Here is a 20,474-nt window from a genome sequence, read left to right on the forward strand (position 1 = left end):
ATTCTTAACCATCTTTCATACAAACTGCATTATAACATTTTCAGAAAACCAGAAAATCTTACTTTTTTCTGAAGTCATATCAACCTGGAAGAGAAAAAAGGGGGAAATTTAAAAGTTCAAATAGAATCGATATATATAAAATCACTAGTGAAGTAGTAGTACAGGTTGAGTCAAATCCACTAGATGTATGGAGACACACAGATTCATTGACTTAAATGGAACCAAGAATGTCTTTAAAATAACGGTAAAAGCATGCCGTAAGTTATTTAGTGTTTCTAATAACAGAAAAATGGTTACTTTGCTATAGTTATGGTCAATCGTAGATGCAAAATGTTGCAATGAATTTTCTTTAAACGCGACTAGCACTATAGGGGACCCAGAGTTTTGTATTACTGCGTATGTTGTTGCATTGTTCTTAATTTATTTCTTCCCGTCTAAAGCAAAACCAGTTCAATATGGCCATCTGAAGGCGTACGTCCATCTGGAAGGCAACTATATATATGCCTTAGCCATAGCTTCACTGTACATATTCATTCTGAGATCAGGGTTCGCATTTTTGCCTCTGTACTTTGTGATGGTGAAAAGCAGGTGCAGAAGTGGCTGCAGACTTGCTGCTGCCTAAGGCAAGAACTAGGACTTGATGCCACCAACAGCTATTGATACCTCTAAACGGAAGCAGCGATAGCCCTCAGAAGCCATCTTCTTGATTTTTCAGAGTGTATTTAGGTGTAGATTGAAAAAGCCATACAATTTTACTGTTACTCAAAAGAAAACATAGCCCTTGCCAAAAAACATTTAAAAAAAGGCAATGTCAGACTATGAAAATTTAAAAAGCCAATTTTTGAAGTTGCCTGTAGTTTGAGGTTTTTTCAGTTCTGCTAGCACAATCATTTGTCCACACAAGCAAAAAAAAAAGGATTTTTGTTATGTAAATTTGGATATGCAAAAGTATGCAAAGTTAGAAGCAGCACTAACCGTTTAATTTCCTATACAAACTCATGGTGGTAGGATGACTGTGAGGAATGAAAATCAGCTATGCAGTACTGTTGATACATAGCGTGTATGTTAAAGCCCCCAAGACAGTTTTCTAGTGAGTGCTGAAAAGGTTTTACTTGTTTAAAAGCATTCTTTATAAAGATAAACGCAATATGTTGTCTCAGTTAAGATGTTACGAATCCTTGCTTTTCCATAAACTGAAAATGAATACAAGTAAGTCACTAGCAACGCTTACACGTGCATACATGCCTTGCAATCATTTAGGCTCACGTTATTAAACGTCACACTTAGCAGTGTGTATTACAGATCCATAATCGTATGAATTCCTCTGATGCACAGATTGCCCATGTTATGCACAGATCGCCCTACATGGTAACCTAAGATCCCTAGGCTACTTTAATTCCCCTTACTTTAAGTTCCTCCAAATCACTCTGGAATTATGTCAGCACACTAATTAATACTATTAACATAAAAATGAATAAAGTATACAAAAAAAAAAAATTTAAAATGGAAGGTGGTTTTAGCCATCGATGAGCTTGTCTTTTTGCGCTTCAGTTTCTGACATAAAAATATAAGTCGTCACCAATGTTTGGAAAAATAATTTTCCAATATCCTTTACACTGCTTTTACAGAGCATAGATTTGTTAAAAACAACTTTTGGGGACTTCACTGGGAACGCATAAACAGCATTACAGAGGCTAAAAGAATTAGTTTTGTGCTTTTGGTACGAAATTGAATGATCACCCGATAAGAAATGTCACCTTCTGAATGAATATAGCAGGAATTAGCTTAAAAACTTTGGCCATGTTTTCACTTGACAGTGCCTATATTTCAGCACCGAAACAGGAGTGATAAATATTTCTGTAATGATAGTAGGAAACTGCAATCCATGCAACAAAACTGCTGAACTCTGTTTTGCAGTTCATGGAAAAGACGTCCATCGTCTTTGAGGAGCAGGCTACTCTCACAGTGCTGGCACTCTTACTTGTTTCCAACAGCTGAACATCATCAAAATGCGGGGATGCTTTTCTAGTGTTACTCATTTATGTAGGGGTCAGACCTTAAGAAATCTCTATAACTGCCAGAACAGGGCTGGGAATGTAGCCGGGAGTTGGCCACATTTCTCCATGAAGATGCAATTCAGTTTATGCTCAAGATGACAACTCTACACCTTTTACTCGGGGTAAACTTGTAACTTCTGGGTTAACACTGATTCTGTACTGGACTTCAGTAATCCAACTCAGCAATCTGTAAGATCCAGGCTATCGGATGTTATAAATGGACAAGATTTGTGACTTGCAGCCCTTTTGGGTGTACAGGTACTGCATTCATCTGCAATCCGGTCGCAGACTCCCCCCAGCAGCGGGGAACTCACTGATGGAGGTGATCGTTGTATTTAGGTCTGTTCCTCTGCCTCCGTTCTCCCCTACCCACCGCCACTAACTAGAGGAAGCACATTCAGACCGTGCGTAGGGGTACATGCGTAGGTAAAAAGCATACTATGCCAACGACCTACTGGTTCTGAATACTTTAGACAAGTCTACTAGCAACCCTACATTGTCTAGTAGCAACCCTACATTATTTTTAGGACGCGGGACGGTTCTCGGAATCAGAAACGCCAATCCCATTTCCCCTTTTTTGTGCTGCAGAGAATAAAGCTTAAAGAAATACACTTGTATGGCTTATTCTTGAGCAAAATAATTTTAAAATTATTAAGGAACTGTTTAGAAAGCAAAATGAACTATTGTACACCTCCAAAATCAGTGCATCTGAATCAGTAAAACTTTAATTTTAACGTAGGGGAAGTAAATTCCAAAAGTGAGCCTGTGCAAGATCCTTTTAAATGCGCTCCTCTTCATTGTTTGGGTAGCACTGAGCTAATGATTGATATGCCTGTTTCACTACAGATTTAATCTTCCAAGCTGTATCTGTTAGTTGTATTTTAGTAGTATGCATAAGCAATAACATGCTATTACAGCAACATTACCTCTTCTTCTTGTTCTTGATCTGATTCTGATTCCTTTCAGTTCCAAAATGCCATGCAAAGAGAGAGGGGGAAAAACGGAGCAGGCAAAATGCAAATTTTTTAGAAGAGTAGGAAAACATAACTTCTGACAACATTTAACAGAAAATAAGAAAATGCTGTATGCTTCTGCAATTGATTTCTTATGTCAAAAAGCAGCAAAACTAAACTGTCAGTTTAAAATACAAAAGGCTACAGAATCAAGCAAATTACAAACAGAAAAGTTGCTTCTGGGTGTTAGACTTCTAGTGATCCTTATTTGTACCAAAACTTAAAATACATACATGCTTTTGCACCCACAAATTAGCATGAATAAATACTTAAAATAGTTAAGAACATAACCCATTTAAGGTTAAAATATGTTGAGATGTGTTATTTTTAAATTATACGAAAATGACATAATAAAAATTATATGCTAAAAATGCTGAGCAATAATGAACACCAACAGGCAAGATTTTGGGCAAACAGCCTAATACGTTCCTAAAAGGCATGCAGCTCCAAATCCGACAAGGACAGTGAAAAAAAAAACGAGTTATCACAGAATAGCAATAAACTGACTCTTTCTAAGGAAACACATGCTTCTTAATATCTGATCTCACTTAAACAGAAATCAAGGGCGCTCCCATGATCTATGAGAATTCAACTGGTCTCAGTCTTGTTATTTATAAATACTAACTCATACTGGACTTTTCCTTTCCTTTTTCTGCCCTTGCTCTTGGACCATTTTCTTCCCCAGGTACACTAATAACCGTTATAACAATATTCTGGAGAAAGACCATTTACACAATGTGACATACTCATAGATTCTTGAAAGATTTGATCAGATGTAGGAAGAAAAGTCAGTGTAAAAAGTCAATGTAATACTAAAATCTAGTCTAAGAAAATATTTTTGGCACTGCTATAAACTTTCCAAATTCTAGAGCCCAAGTCTGCTACATTTTTATCACTATCACCCAGATAAACAAGGCAGTCAGCTAAAAATGCTATTGCAAAGCCCATTAACTTTCACATTGGCAAATGAAAAATAGGACAAAGAATTTTCAGTCCTTCTGTACTTGATGGGTGAAGTTGCTAAGCCACTATCCATCATATTTGAGAAGTCGTCGCAGTCTCATTGAAGTTCCCACTGACTGGAAAAGGGGAAAACCTAACCCCCATTTTTAAAAAGGGAAAAAAGGAAGACCCAGGGAACTACACGCCAGTCAGTCTCACCTCTGTGCCTGGCAAGATCATGGAGCAGATCCTCTGGAAACTATGCTAAGGCACACGGAAAATAAGGAGGTGATTGGTGGCATCCAAAATGGCTTCACTAAGGGCAAATCGTGCCTGACAAATATGGTGGCCTTCTACAACAGGGTTACAGTGTTGGCGAATAAGGGAAGAGCAACCGATGTCATCTACCTGGACCTGTGCAAAGCATTTCACACTGCCCCGTGCGTCATCCGTGTCTCTAAATTGAAGACACATGGATTTGGCAGGTGGACCACTCTGTGGATAAGGAATTGGCTGGATGGCCGCATTCAAAGAGGTGCGGTCAATGGCTCGATGTCCAAGTGGAGACCAGTAACAAGTGGCGTTCCTCAGGGGTCGGTATTGGGACCAGCGCTGTTTAACATCTTTGGTGGTGACATGGACGGTGGGATTTAGCGCACACCTTCAGCAAGTTTGCTGACGACACTAAGCTATGCAGTATGGTCGACACGCTGGAGGGAAGGGATGCCATCCAGAGGGATCTGGACAGGCTTGAGAGGTGGGCCAGTGTGAACCTCATGAAGTTCAACAAGGCCAAGTGCAAGGTCTTGCACATGGGTCAGGGCAATCCCAAGCACAAATACAGGCTGGGCCTACAATGGATTGAGAGCAGCCCTGAGGACTTGGGATGCTGGCTGATGAGAAGCTCAACATGAGCCGGCAATGCGCGCTTGCAATCCCGAAAGCCAAGCAGATCCTGGGCTGCATCAAAAGAAGTGTGACCAGCAGGTCGAGGGAGGTGATTCTGCCCATCTACTCTGCTTTGGTGAGACCCCACCTGGAGTACTGCGTCCAGCTCTATGGCCCCTGTCATAAGGGGGACATGGACCTGTTGGAGCGAGTCCAGAGGAGGGCCACAAAGATGACCCAAGGGCTGGAGCACCCCTCCTATGAAGATAGGCTGAGAGAGTTGGGTCTGTTCAGCCTGGAGAAGAGAAGGCTCCAGGGAGACCTTCTAGCAGCCTTCCAGTACCTGAAGGGGGCCTACAAGAAGGCTGGAGAAGGACATTTACAAGGGCATGTAGTGATAGAACTAGGGGTGATGGCTTTAAACTACAAGAAGGTAGATTTAGATCAGATATAGGGAAGAAACTCTTCACTATGAGGGTGGTGAGGCACTGGAACAGGTTGCCCAGAGAAGTTGTGGATGCCCCATCCCTGGAAGAGTTTAAGGTCAGGTCGGATGGGGCTTTGAACAACCTGGTCTAGTGGAAGGTATCCCTACTCACGGCAGGGGGGCTGGAACGAGACGATCTTTAAGGTGCCTTCCAACCCAAACCACTCCATGATTCATACCTTAAGAACATCATGTCATCTACAGACATTAACCTTACACTTTGTGAAACAGGTATGAACGGTAACTTCCTCTCCAGAGAGGTGTCACAAGACGTGGTTAGACAGTGTGGGAAGTCTCTGGTAAAACAAAAAATGAACCTAGAGTACCTACTCACTGAATCCCAGATTTGTCTCACCCCTGAACAGAATCTGGGTAAAATTTCTGTATGAAATAAGATTAGCATAGCTCTTGTGCAACACCACATGAAAACATTGGAGCTACATAGTGCAAACTGGATGTTTGTCTCCCTTTTGTCATCTCTTCTGAGTCCTCAGAAAACATTCCGTAACGTCTTTGAACACTGGCATTAAGAGTACCAAACCCAAGAAATTGAAAGCCCTTGGATGTATTTATTCTTTAAAATACCTGACTACAAAGCTTGAACAATATCTTGCCTTCCTACTCATTTCTTGTTTATATTATAACACTGATGACTACAGATCAGTATAATTTCACAGTACCTTTGTGTAAATGGGTAAAGTGATGTTTAAGTTACATATGGCTTGATGAACGAGGCCTCTTGTAGATTTTGGCTCCTTCATGAATGATAATCGTCCACAGGGTTCTTGAGTGGTATCTCGCACCTGGTAGAGCAAACGTACAGACATTTAATCTGTTATTTTGCTGCCTGATCTACTTGTGCCACTCAAAACTATTTAGCAGAAAGATGTGGGAGAAAAAGTCCAAGGCAAAAATAATGTTTTTTCTCTTTTTTTTTTTTCCTGCTTGTTTATAAACGTACGTACAGATGTATTTGCGTGTCAAAGCAAGGGAAGAAACAAGCACGTACATGCTTACACAGTAGCAACTTATTTACAGAAGGCAGTCCTAACACTGTAATCAGTCTAAAAAGAACAGAGCTATCCCAGTATGATTAGGCTTCTGTGATAACTTACAACACTCATTTTTCACTGAAGTGGTCCCCAACCTTTATGGTCATAAGAGAGACTCATTTTGTATTAGGTGACAAAAGGAACTAAGTCATTTTCCCCGCTATGGCAAGAATACGTATTTATGCCGAAGTTAGCACGTTTGCTCAAAATTTTAGTATTATTATTGTCTTTGCTCATTTGGCTGCTCTTTTGGCTGAGTGGCTGAAAACAGTGAAAGACTACATTTAAAATTTCTTCTCTTGCAAAACATTTTCTCAAATGTATTGATAAAGAATGAAGAAATTTGCTGGAATATATTTATAGGTGTGACCATTATTATCTACAAAAGATATTACATCATGCCATACTTTAAGATTTTGCAGTCCATCTTAGAAAAATCTCTTTCACACTTGTTAGTAGAAACAAGCATAAGCAGTTGGAACTTAAGATACCAGTGACGTAGTTTTAGCTTTTGTACATAACCTCAGGAGGATTACGTACAATATCACAGAAGAAATACAACTGAAAGCATTACCTCATTCTTAGTTTTCTGAACTGATAAAATGATACAATTAGATACACATGTATTAACTTTATCGGACTGAAAATACTAGATGCAGAGACACACATGTGTTTGAACATATTTTGGAAAATCCATCATGAAGACAAACGTGCGTAGCCAAAGGTAGGTGGTGGCATAAAGTTCTAAATTAAAACAAGCTCACAAAATATTGCTGGAAAGGAGGGAGAGATTTCTAAGTTTTCTAGCAGCATACAGCAAATTTAATACAATGAGGGAATGGGTTGATTTCCTCCACTTTTTTGAAGTTTCCATTTGTAACGCATTTCACTAAAACTGTTTTCTGTAATAGTGCGCTCCGTTGTAGGCGGGATGTCCCAGTAGGAGGAAAAGCTTGTGGGAAGAGGTTTGCAGTGCCCTCCCAATCTCTCTCTCTCCAGAAGAGAAGGTGACGGTGGCTCGGTGACAGCAGCCCTCTCCGCTGCCGGCACAGACCACGGCGTGAGCACCTTTTTACGTGGCTTACGGCTCCCTGCAGACCTCAGGAACGAGGCAGGCGAGCCCCGTGGACCACGGCGTTTACGTCGCTGGCTCTCCAGCTAGGGCTAAAGCGTTAGTTAGTTTTGGATGAACGGAGGTTTTTTGTTTTGGCTTTAGTTTTACAAACGTTCCTACTCGCATAAAAGTTTTCAAAATAGAATAGTGCGGTAATATACGCTACAGGGACAAAACTAGGTTACAGTTGGAAATTTATCCAAATTAATTACTTCCTTTTTCCTTTGCTCTCAAAAACATGGTCAAACGATAACTTGAAATATCCAAAAAGGACAAAGGAACCGTGCTTTTCTTACTGTATCCCCAAGGAAGTTTTGCATTGCAGCTGAAGGGAGGATGACTGGTTGAAGAACAGTTATATCCGTATTTACAGCCATATGATGCATATTTACAAGTGTAGGGTGCAATGATCGTATTTTGACAGATTTCTGCCAATTCTACAATGTTTTCTCACACTTTTTTGCAGTTACCGCATTTTTTCCTGCAATATATTGAACCATGATACAGAAAACCAAACAAGATCAAACCTGATCAGCTCTTTAGATTATTAGGTAGAGAACAGGATTCCTAGAAATACCATTCGGAAAGAATGCTGTGGATACATGCATGTATAGCGGAACACAGGCACAGATAATTATATTTAGAGAAAAAAGTTACTGAATTTTAGGTAGCCACTTCTGGTTGTTTTGACTACCCAAGGCAACATTTAATCCGTTATCATAAAATAATCTGGAACTGTTCTTCAGTCTGCTAAGTTTATTGTAAACTCTGAAGTAGACAAAAAATAAGAATACAATCCATAGGTCATATTATAACATTACCTTAACAAACAGAGGAAGTCTATTTTCTTTGAAAGCAAAAAAACTGAATATATGATGCTGCCCGCTCTTTGTTAGTGGCACCAAATTGCCAAAGCAGTCAACATAGATGGGTTTTCCTTCTAATACCTATTGGAAATGAGAAAGAAGCAAAGCAGCAATTAATCACAGTGAGGTGATTAGGATTTCTTCTTAAGCATTATTCTACAGTAGTTTCAATCAATTTTTTAAAGTGCTAGGACATGGCAGCATTTACCAGATTTGTTATGTACAGTTAACTAAAATCTGTTGAAACATTTCAGATTATTACATTCCAAATGGAATACGTTGTTAATTCAATAACAACAGCTTGACATTATAAATGACAAAAAGAGTATTCAGCATCATGAATCTCGGCAAATTCTCAACCTGTATTCTAATTTGGATTTTTTTATTGGCTCTAATTTCAGCACACTTTGCTAACCTGGCCTCATCATAACAGTCAAAGAAATATTTTCTTCAGCAATCAAATCAAAAGTCCTTGTTTTGACAGGTAAGAAAATAAGCCAGTCTGGGAATGCCATGAAGTTGCAGAGAACCTTTTTACCGATGCAAAAACTTCCTGAATTAGATGACCTATGTGTTTAATCTACTTGCAACAGCCTGCTGCAGCAGGCAAAGACAGTGTACATCAGCAGATTCTCTTTATTTCAGCTGGATTTGTGAAAGCCCAGAACTTTTGAAAGTCAGGCCTCGGGTAAATGCCTCTCTGAAATGCCTATACAATGATACTGCCTACGTCTTTGGATTGCTATTGTTATGGCCCCCTCCGCACGTTTAAATCTCAGCTTACCAGTTTTGGAGATGTTCCCTTCAAACTGTCAATACATTAACATCTCATCCTTACTCCCCAGAAATTCAGCCTTGTCATTCACTTTTATAAGCCCATGTTTTATCTAGCTGCTCTGCACAAGAAATGCCTGTCAGAGCTTCAGGAACAGCAAGGACAAACTTTTTTACATGTGGGATTCTCATGGAAAAGAGACCATACTAAGCAGAAGAATATGCTATGCATGTAGTTAAAGCACTTTCAGTTTGTCATCCCTTCTGAGGAAGCTTTTCAGAGCCAGAAAAACTGCATTTAGCCAGATTCCACACAGGAAAGCTTTTGGCTGTTCAGCAACAGATTTTTTTTTTTTTTTTTTTTTTTTTTTTTTTTTTTTGGTAAAGCAGAATATTAACCAAACCTGCTAGTTCAACTTCTTGGTACGCAAAGATGCTGACAAAATGTGACTCCTGCTGACTGTCTTTTTGGTTAGTGATATTCATTTATGGAGTTACTGGAAGTTCAGATTTACCTGTCCTTTTTGGCTTTGACTATCTCCCCTTTTCTGGCAACACCCACGTAGTGCCAGGTTCAGCAAAGAACACCACCCTCAAAATGCATCTTCACTCAGACGTTCCTCTAAGAGGAAGTTAGTGACTAAGAAACTCAAGGTGTCCCCTGGCACTTTGCTACAGAGCTAATTAAAACTAAGTACCACCACAGAAATGACTAGGAGATACTTGGATTGAATTTAGGGCTAAGCCTGCATCTACAGAACTTAGTTTTAGGCTAACTGAGGAAAAAGTCCATTTACAACACCCATCCGCTACCTCTCAGCTCGCTGTTGAGTGCCTTAAGTCTTTAGTCTTGTTGTGCACCTGAAACCCCAGCCAAGCTACACAAAATTCTTACAAACTATTCCATTTTGTTTATTATCTATTTATATTATTTTTCAGTACTTGTGAGAGATAAAAGGCAGAAAATATTAGCTTAAAAACAGACAGAAAATGGAGACAACTGTTTAAGATTCTTGTACAGTACCTCTACATCCCTGCTTCTGGCAACTTCAGCAAAATTCTCCTGTTGTTCTAGAGTTTTATCCACCTTGTCATCTGTCATGCAAAAACATCTTAACCGTGCTTCAACAGGATCATGTGATTTGGCAAACACCACAAATTTGGCCATGTAAGGGACACAGATAATCTCTCTGTACACTTGGGAAGCAAAAGTAACAGATTCCTGTGTCTGTCGACAGTCTATCAACCAAAATCTGGAAGAGAAAATGAAGAGTTGCGTGATCAGCACAGAAAGATTTAAGCAAGAAAATTATGTTTTCCCATCCTGGCAGCATTAGCTGGTACCCACAGCAATTGTATGAGACAAGTCAGAATAAAGTAAAAAAAAAATAGTTACCATTTGGGAAGAATAGCCTAAGAATGCTCATGGTACCCCATACGCATTTAGGAGCATGAAGCAAAATCAACATGGAAAGCATCTGGACCAGAGCTTACTCTCCTAAATACCAGATGCAAACCCTTCACAGAGTCTCCTGCTGCACAAATTCCAGGCCATTGTTGGCCTTTCTGATAAGATCTCACTCAACTGGAAGCTTATTTACTTCCAGGTACAAGACTGGCTTTTAAAGGCTTCAAGAAGTTCACTTGTCCTGTGGCAGACAGTCTCATACACCTTCTCTGGAGATTTAAATACATGAACGTTTTCATATTTTTGTGTTTATGAAATATACATATTACATTTATAAGTATGCTTATAATATTTAAACAATTGTTGACGGCTTACCAAAATCAAGAAATTCTGGAAATTCATCACAGTATCCAATAAATGTTTCTTCTTCTATTCAACAGTTGGCTATGGCCTAAACTTTGTTTTCATCTGAATTGATTCCTTATAGTGGGAATATGTGATCAAGTGTTTCCTGCCTTTTGCCAAGAAATAAATCTCTTCCAGAATAAGCTCAGTGGTCTCTGTTTTCCATCACTTTCAACAGTTCCTGATGACATTTGAAATGGTGATTGATCTTATCACCGTTCTTCTAGAGCTGCCCAAAAGGTATTTGTTCCTCTTTATCACATGTCATGATTTAATTTTTATGCAGAATATAAGTAGAGAAGGGTGTACCAGAAGCGTACAGTTCCGATTTCGCCCTAACCATGACTCTGCAATACGTGCCCTTCATCTAGAGAAATATAGGGTTTTTTTGACAGCTGGTTGCTGCTAAACATCTGATGATGCAGAAGAGAGTAATGTCCCATAAAAACCTTACTAAAATTGCTTGCATCCAGTCATATGCCAAGCCTGTCATTTCTCTCCCAGGTTATGACTAAACTGTTAAACCAGAGAGTGGGCAATTTCATCCTTTTCTCTTTAGCCCACTGAAATCTTCCCAGGCATTGTAACATTTCCTGTTGTTAGGTGCTGGACCCATCAGTACACCACGCTCGGGCATTAGTGAACTGCGTACAAACTTCCGACGTGACAGGAATGCTGTGAAATTTTCCCAAATTTTATTGATGAGGAACAGGAGACTGCAAGGGCTTTTGGCATATGTTGCTAATCCTTCAGCCTGTTCGTGGACCTCCATCTCTAACAGGTGAAATAGAAAGCTGCCTTCCCCAAAACGCTTGTTTTAGTTTCTACTATCTAGCTTAAAGGTTAGCTGTACATTCCTTACCTATGGTCTCAAAAACTGAGGGTCTTTAGGTGAATGTAAATGATTTTGTCCACTGTGAAATACTGCATGAAAAATCAGAAATTATTCTTACGTGAATTCAGTCGGGGACTTTTAACTTTGATTTTGTGGTAAGTTTTTTTTACGCATATTGAAGACCAGCGATATATAAATTTCTATATCTGAGCTGTATTCTATTTTGAAGACCCTGAAGGCAGGTGTGTCCACATCTGGTTCCTACTACCCTTGCCTCACAGAGGCTGTGATCACCGCTGACTCACTTTTCATCGTGGTTTCTAACACGCCGTTTTACTGACAGCGCCTTTCTAATGTATATGCTGAATCTTCTGTACCAGTGGTTCCCAGTCTGTGACACATATACCACAAGTCAAACATAAACATGTGCAAAACAACAGGCAAATACTACTGGAATAAGTTACTTCCTCTGCACAGTGTGATTGGATTTTAGGAAAAATTCACGGAAAGAGTAGTCAAGCATTGGACCAGGCTGCCCAGAGAGGTGGCGGAGTCCCCATCCCTGGAGGGGTTCAAAAAACGGGCAGAGGTGGCACTTTGGGACATGGTTTAGTGGGCATGGGGGTGTTGGGTTGACAGTTGGACTGATGATCTTAGACATCCTTTCCAACCTGAATGATTCCTAGTTTTTACTGTCATCAAAAAATAATCCAGCCACCAAGCCAGGAAACACGAAATTGCTACTCTACCCTGAATTGGTTTAGCGGTGGACTTGGCACTGTTAGGTTAATGGTTGGACTGGATGATCTTAAAGGTCTTTTCCAACATAAACGATGCTGTGATTCTATGACTCTAAGCCAGGAGCTGCCACTGCTATCTCATTCAGGTACCCCCATGACAGAGAAATACTTTAAGATTACAGGGTAAGGTCATAAATTGTCTGATTTCACTAACGTAGTTATTACAAATGAACATCTGCCTCTTACAAAGTATTGCTAGCGCATGTGAATTGGAACAAACCACCTCAAAACTTATCAAATATACACGCTTACTTAAGACATACCACGGATGTTGCAACTCGTGCCTAGAACTTCAGCTTCCAGAAACAGGTCCTCTTGTGTCAAAAATGACCTTCCTCTTTACTGGAAACTACAGGTTCTTCACCCTTTCTTTGGGCCATTCAGGCCAGGACAACATTGCCCAGTAATAAAAATCTACAGAATTTCCTCATACCTTTGTCAAGACACCTGAATTGTTGTTTTGCAAAGATAACAACTTTCACTTGAAATAATTCTACTTCTACTCCCAAAATGTAACAGCAGAAACGCACCAAGCATTTTACAAGGAGTAACATGTACTGCTTGCTTTCTCAGATATCACTTCCTTCAGTTTCTCCGTGGAGCTGATGACATTTCTTTTAAATAAAATTCACTGTGTGGGTGGAAAGTACACTTGAGTTTGACACCCGTAGGATGGAGACAGAAGTCATGAGAGGTCAAAGACACCTCAAAAGTTGATATAATCTACAGGGGGCTTATTACTTACTGCAGATTACATGGTATTATAACCCACAAAGCATACCTTTCAAGTGTGATTTCTCTTACTCATCTGCTGTTGAATAATACCTGTGCTTATCTTTAGAACATTTAACAAACACACTGGTTAAAAAACAGGCTGACGACATTTGAAAGAGAGAAAGCATGTTTGGTACATAAAGGCTCTGCATACTGCTACTTTCTTTGCTTTTCATGTGTGGGAGAATTATGCTATGCTGGACTCAAACTGGAGAGGCTATATCCTCTGAGAAATCACCATATGCTCAAACGATTTGCTGTCATACACCAGGGGCTAAAAAGCCCAAACAGATACTAAATTTTTAAAAAAGCTGCAGCTCAGGAAATGGAAAACAGCTATGCCTCAAAGTCTGCAGTTTAATTCACATGGATTTTAGACAAATGTATCTCTTGCCCAAGCTCATTAGAATTAGTCTTATGAATGGGAAAATTGTTCTTCATCATTAATGCTTTAACTAGCCATAAACAAGTTACTGTGAACAGCAAACAGCCAGGAATCAGCTGATTCTCAGCAGGGCACAAGGATAGATGCACTTTTAGACCAGGGCAAAAGCGAAGAAATTCAAGGAAGCTTGCCCTTCAGCAAAGAAGATAATTAATTCTCTGACTGTAACTACATGAAACTTCCCATTTGCTAACTTCAACAGCATTTAAAATCATGTTGGAGTTCAAGTAGTCTGTCGAACGTTCATTTAGATTAAGAAGAAGAGGTAGAACCCATTAAAATCTCTACATGGGACCCCGCCTATACCACAGAACTTTAGCAACAGTAATCAATTTTAATGACATCATCAGGATTAGGAAACATCCACTACTAATATGGATTGCAGTTCCATAAACTGTCACCCTCATTCTGGCTGTATTTCATGTGTAGCCCTGCCGGGGACTTCACAGTTTTAGGGACTTTGACCTCTCAAACTTTGCATCTCGTCTCCACATCTGGTTCTTAAATTAATCTTTAATTTATCCCTTTGAAGAGAATACTGCAGGTAGCAGATGAGAGCTAAACCACACTTTAAGACCTCCCTCTTGTGGTCAGTGCTGTTAAAAATATTTAGTTGAACTGAAAAGAAATGTACATAAGCAAAGCATCCAGCTTCATGGGAAGAAAGCCATTTCTGAACTGAGAAAGCATAGAAAAATAATACTTTATTTTGCCTGATGTTAAAGTTATGCTGTAGGTTGGACTGCAAAAGCTGAACTCATTTTAACATTGAATAAATTATTTTATTAAATAGCAAACCTAATCTAATAGTAATAACCGCTCTGGACACTGAATGTTTGCACCGAAGGAAATGAATTGATTTTCATGGGCAAGTTATCCAAGTTTTTTGTAACTGTTTGCTCGACTACACACCCTAAATTTAATGCTTTCCACGTCATGGACTGCATCTCCTATTACAGAGAAAGAGATTTTTGAGCATTTCTGTGATATAAATCATGGATAGTTTATAAACTAAAATACATGCACATATATATATATGTTTTGGGGTTTTTTTTTTAATATGAAATTCTCTTTTCAGAAAGACAGCAGTTGAATCTCATCACAAGAACAGATGGTTGGAAGAGATTCTTCCAGATCACAGTTTGGTACACCTACAGGCCTTTCTGCTTGATTTCTCATTTGTTGGATATTCTGGAAGTAACATCTTTTATAAGGTCTATAATGAGCTACCCAAATAAGGGATTTCTGTTTCCATGGAAATTTGCATATTTCTGCGCCTGGGAGAGAAGGGGTATTCAAAATGAAACCAGATTTTTTTCTAACTACCTGAAAAATCAAACCGTCCCTCAGATTACTATTTCAGAAAAAATGCGGATGTCATTAATTCATTTCTGGGACCATAGCAGGTGCTGACTGCAAAGGACTAATGGCCGAGATAAAAATCATAGAATCATAGAATTGTTTAGCTTGGAAAAGACCTTTAAGATCATCCAGTCCAACCATTAACCTAAATGACACAAACATCACTTCCTTTCCGCAGCTGGTAAGGGCTGTAGCTCTTACGGCTCTCGTACATCATCTGTCTGGGCTAAGGAGGCTCAGGGCTTCCAAAATACCTCGCCAACTGGTTCACCGCATAGGCAAAATATCTGTGTTCCTTCTACTACATAAAAATAGTTTAAAGGCAGTATCTGTTGAAATGAAGACGTATAGTTGAAAGTAACACTGTAAAACTCATGTTTTGTTGTATAGGTACCTGGCAGACACATTTGTTGTGAAGGAAACACATTCATTAACAAATGTCAGTGGTGTTGTTCCGGTGATGTCTTCCCATTGGGCAGGGGTGGTTCCTCCTGAAACGATAGAGATTTAAAAAAAAAAAATTAAAACCAAGCAAGCCTGCAACTTTCTTGCTTCTAAGAAATATTTTACATTCCTCTGAGTTTTTAATCACTATGAGACCAGTAATAATCCCAGACATGCCTTCTCCTTAGGTCCGCATTATTCCACTAATGCTAGTAGGATTGTATGGGTTTCCCCTGAGAAAAAGTGCCCAAATGATTTTCAAATGATGAGTCCTGTAGCACAGCTCCAGAAGTGTTAAAAGAGGCTAGAATTTGGGGGGGGGGGGGAGAGACGTAATTTATTAGCAATTACTTTTGTTCGCTCTAGACTATTCACATATGCGGGGCAAAATTGGCCCAGACATAGTGCAGTTAAACCTATATTGTTACACTTGGGAAGCAATAATTTACTAATAATGACAGCTGCAATTTATGATTTCTATAATCTACTTGGTTTTCAAATAATTCAAAGACTCGGGTCCAGTATGTACATAACTAAGAAATTTCTTTTGCACGTTGCTACGAAAACCGGTGAAACAATCTGTGTCTGACAAGCTCCCCGGAAGACGGTGCAGTTGAAATGGGCACCTCCATATCATGCCGTACAACAGCCTTCTGGGTTCCTAACAGCCTATTAAGTGTTTCAGCCCTTTGTCATGGACATTGCCAGCTCCCTGTTTGGCCCATGCAGCTGAAAACGTGGGCACAATCTGTCACCCTGCAGCTGTGTTTTCAAGTTCTTCAGTATACGTCCCTGCCTCACCTTTTGGTGAAGAGTGGCCAGTTGGTTGCCAGTTACCTTAAAACCACACTGAGCTTACAGAAAACAGAAAGAGAAGTGTTTCTTTCTGACAGCAGTTACGAATATTTATAACACATGCAGAACTAAAGGAAAAACTATGCATAAGCAGGGCTAAGTCAGAACGTGTGTCTGTCCCTCCTCTCATATACAGCTGACTTGTTGGATATCCGTTTGACCATGTAGCACAGTCTTTATGCAAACTTTAAACCAAGCTGTGTCTGTAAAGGAATAGTAGTTTTCAGAAAATACCTCCTTTCTCCTTTTGGTGAAGCGTTCTTGGAACCAATTTCCCTTTTGAAGTTTTCTAGAGGATCCTTGCAGATTTACTGTCCCTCCAAGAGACTTACTCAAATTCCTCTTTATAGAGGAGCCCGTTCTTCTCTATTTAAATAAACATTGTTTCACTCTCTTGGAAATGCAAATACTTCTTTGTTGACCAGATGTTGTTTCTGGTATTTCAGCAGCTACCTAACACCTTTGTACGAAGAAATTGTAAAAGCACCTGTTCTCTGGAATGACTCATTGGCACATCTCAGCGTGTAATGCATCTCACATTGGCTTGGTATTTGAAATCAGCTTGAAAATTAAGATGCTAACTTCTAAACAGAATAAATGCATGCAGCTCATTTCTGCCTCTTAACTGTGACTGAATGAGATGCTAATCACTTTGGAGTTACAGCAAGTATAAAGTGTTTAACTCCAATATTTCCCTCCGAAGCATACTGCAACATTATGTCTGCGCTACACTTGCTCTGCTAGGCAGAGGTATGTTGGTTCTCAACAAACAAACTGTAAGGAAAACACAAAAAACCCCCAAACCCCACGTCTATGATTATATTACGCATCTCTTGTCAGTCCAAACACCAAATGTTATTTCTGCTATAAAGTAATTGTTTGGAAAGTAGTTTATTTTCACAGCCTCTCATCCCAGTCGGGTTTTCACCAAGCTTCCCATGCGTATAATCAGTTTAATATATTCAGCCCACGATGACTGACAATTTCGAGATGCACATAAAAAGCTCTGGTACTTGCATCCTACCTGTTATGCTGCATAGTAACCTTAAAGTGGGCGTGTCGCCTCCATAACCATTCATGATCCCATCACTGGAGGCCTTGGGGACGGGAATCGTCATCGTGATGGGTTTATGGAACTTTCTTCTCCTGGGCTCCAGGGTGACTATAGGACTGAAGGTAGCCTTGTTGCCTAAAATCTTCTTTATAAGTTCCGTATGCATAGGTTGAGCCTTTCCAAAGCAAAAGACAGAATAGTTACTTGAGAACGGTTTAACGAGTATGTAAAGAACTGGGTCTGTATATTGCCACAACACTCTTAAGTTTTGACACTAAATATCGCAATTTCCCACGAAAATCTGCAGCCAGAAGAACTGGCTGCCAGTGAGAAGGGGACACCTCCCTTTTTCAACTTCCCCACGCCTTCCTCCTCTTCCTATTGCCTTTCTTGGTGCTTGTCAGACCCTTTACAGCAATTAATTTAATTCACTTAACCAGTAGCAAATGATTCCCTTGTAACCCCCCCCCTTTTTTTTTTTTCCTTAGAACAAGCTCCGAGCTATTTTAGTAAGCTACTTGGCTATTCACAGGGGGTTTCAACCAGCACAGTCTCTTGGCCAAGGTTAAGTTGTGGATGCATGCAGCGGGAGGAGGGCACGGAGGTAGGGGAAAGACTTCCCCCTCTTTCAGTAGTGAACTGTTAGGCTGCTTTACTTCACGCTGAGAATCTGTACACTTGACCTAGTTACTAGAGCACTTTGTGCTTCTCTGATGCCTTTCATAAGACGTACTTAAGAAATTGTTCTATGACCTACACTAACATCATCATCATCGCCAAAATTAGGTGCTTTTCCCAAGATCGTTTAGACAGTTAACAGATAGGAGTCTGAATTAACTAGAATACCCAAAGCTTTACCGCTTTCTTTGACTTTTGCATGGATTTTTTTTTTTTTAATTATTTTTACTAGAAGCTTTCTAGACAACAACATGCAACACGATAAGCTGAACATGCTGGTTCTCCACTCGAAGGTGATTTTACACTAACCAAACCCAAAGATAAGCCTTATAACTGCTTCATTGTACCTGGAGGCCAACGCGAATTCTTTTGGTTAGAGCCCCTTCTGGGAAGACTGCCTGCACTTGCGGTACAACAGTGCTGCTCAGCACACCCCCCTCGGGTCCGATAAGGTTGCTGTCCTGTTTGATGCGGGATACCACTGCGAAGTACTGAGGGAAATCTCGGGTGATGATGCGGCAGACACGTTTCTTCTCAAGCTCCTCTGGAGTGTCAAGCACTGAGGCCGAAAGAGAAGATGGTCAGAAGACAAGACTTTTGTAGAAACAATGCAGCGAACTTGAAAATGCATTCAAGCTTTTCACAGTTCAGCTGCAACTTCCAAAAGTATTTAGCCTAGAAATCAAAGAGGAAAAGGAAACATACCCCAGTATTTTAAGTTCAGCTAAAACAGAGAAATCAAGAAAGCAAGAGACACACAGACTGAACAACTAACTGAAGGGAGCTTAAGACAGCAAACTCAGGACACGTTGAGAACATCCCCAAAATCAGCTGGCAAACAAGCAAAGGGATTGGTCCAAGGGATTGGTCTACTTCGCACATGTACACTACAGCCTGGAGCAGTGTCAAGAAAACTAAACTCCAAATCCAAAAAGCATCAATGCATGAGTTCAGCTTTAAGTATGTGAGTTGGCTTGCTTACTTTGTGGTTTTGTTTTTTGTTTTTGTTTTTTTGGTTTTTTTTTTTTTTAAAACAGCCATCAAAATTAATAACAAATTCTGCAGATCCTAGACAGCCCAAGGCCATTCTGTTCTCTCAGAAAGCAAGAATACCCATGACTGACATTTCCTCCCACACATAGAGCTGCTTGGAAAGGATGAATATGATAATTGCCTTGTTTTGGAAAGATGTTTGCTATGGAAGCTTTTCGTTTACCACTATGAAAAGGAGCAGCAGAAAACATAAGTCTAGCATCTATTCGCAACTTCGTGGTGGTAGATTTTGGTTTGCTCCACTGCTTCAGCAGACTGTGCGAGGGAAGTAAGCACAAGCACACAGTGCTTCCACTGGCTCCTGGACTGAGAACAGGATTACGCTCCAGTGTGACTCAAACGAAGTATCTGGAGAATGTAGTGTCAGAAATTCTAGGGTGGACCAAACACGAGGTGCTAAATAGAATAAATGGTAAAAAGCTATCACCCCCAGTTACAGAAGTAACGCAGGAGCAGAAGAAAAAAAAAGGTCCCATTGGATACCTTCATCCATCCCATTCAAGATTTCATTCAGCTCGTCCTCAGTGTATTCACAGAAATGCTCCTTCCAGCTGTCCCCGTTCTCACTGCGCAGGATCACCAGCTCTCTCTCTTTCCCACGCAGAGCAGCAAAATGGGGAATCTCCACAATCACAGGCCTGGCACAGCAACACAGCGCATTAAATGCACACGGGAGAGAGGAAGAAACAGGATTAACAGCAACTCCATTCAGTCTGCTACAAAGTGACCTGGAGTTCTACCTATTTCGCTGGAATACTTTGGCATAATCCTAAACTAGTAGGTCACTAACACATATTAGATTTTTACAGGGACCCAGTAGATGCCGAAGGACAGATTGAAAAGTGCATTCACCTCTTTCCACAGTGTGAATGATATTTGGTAAGATAACAGTGCTTAGCTAGAAATTTGGTAATCGTTTTGCAAATTCATAAAAAACTCATGCTCGTTTTAGTTGTCACTACTGTCTGGGTTAACCTGTGCAACTTCATTTCAAAGAGAATCTACTGTAACGTGTAGGAACAGTGGGACAAATTCTGATCTCGCTTATACTCGTGCAAATCAGAATAATTTCATTGCAGTCAGTGGGCAATTGTGTCCTGCGCCAATTCTACTTCATTGTAACCCTATATATTCCAATGAATTTATTTCTGATTTACACTCTGGGAGA

General features: G+C 40.0%; 1 protein-coding gene across 1 annotated transcript in view; it reads right to left on the reverse strand.

Annotated features, from left to right (window-relative positions):
* ANK2 (ankyrin 2) overlaps window positions 1–20,474 on the reverse strand; it is a 177,224-nt gene that overhangs the window by 28,571 nt on the left and 128,179 nt on the right. The window contains exons 31-39 of the mRNA XM_075709393.1: window positions 19,790–19,944; window positions 18,601–18,812; window positions 17,546–17,750; window positions 15,617–15,713; window positions 10,218–10,446; window positions 8,375–8,500; window positions 6,068–6,190; window positions 2,984–3,016; window positions 63–84 (exon numbers count right to left, since the gene is read on the reverse strand). Of these exons, the coding sequence (XP_075565508.1) occupies window positions 63–84; window positions 2,984–3,016; window positions 6,068–6,190; window positions 8,375–8,500; window positions 10,218–10,446; window positions 15,617–15,713; window positions 17,546–17,750; window positions 18,601–18,812; window positions 19,790–19,944 (1,202 nt within the window). The remainder of the gene's footprint in view (window positions 1–62; window positions 85–2,983; window positions 3,017–6,067; window positions 6,191–8,374; window positions 8,501–10,217; window positions 10,447–15,616; window positions 15,714–17,545; window positions 17,751–18,600; window positions 18,813–19,789; window positions 19,945–20,474) is intronic.

This window comes from Pelecanus crispus, chromosome 4, assembly GCF_030463565.1.
Source record: "Pelecanus crispus isolate bPelCri1 chromosome 4, bPelCri1.pri, whole genome shotgun sequence".
NCBI classification, from domain to species: domain Eukaryota; kingdom Metazoa; phylum Chordata; class Aves; order Pelecaniformes; family Pelecanidae; genus Pelecanus; species Pelecanus crispus.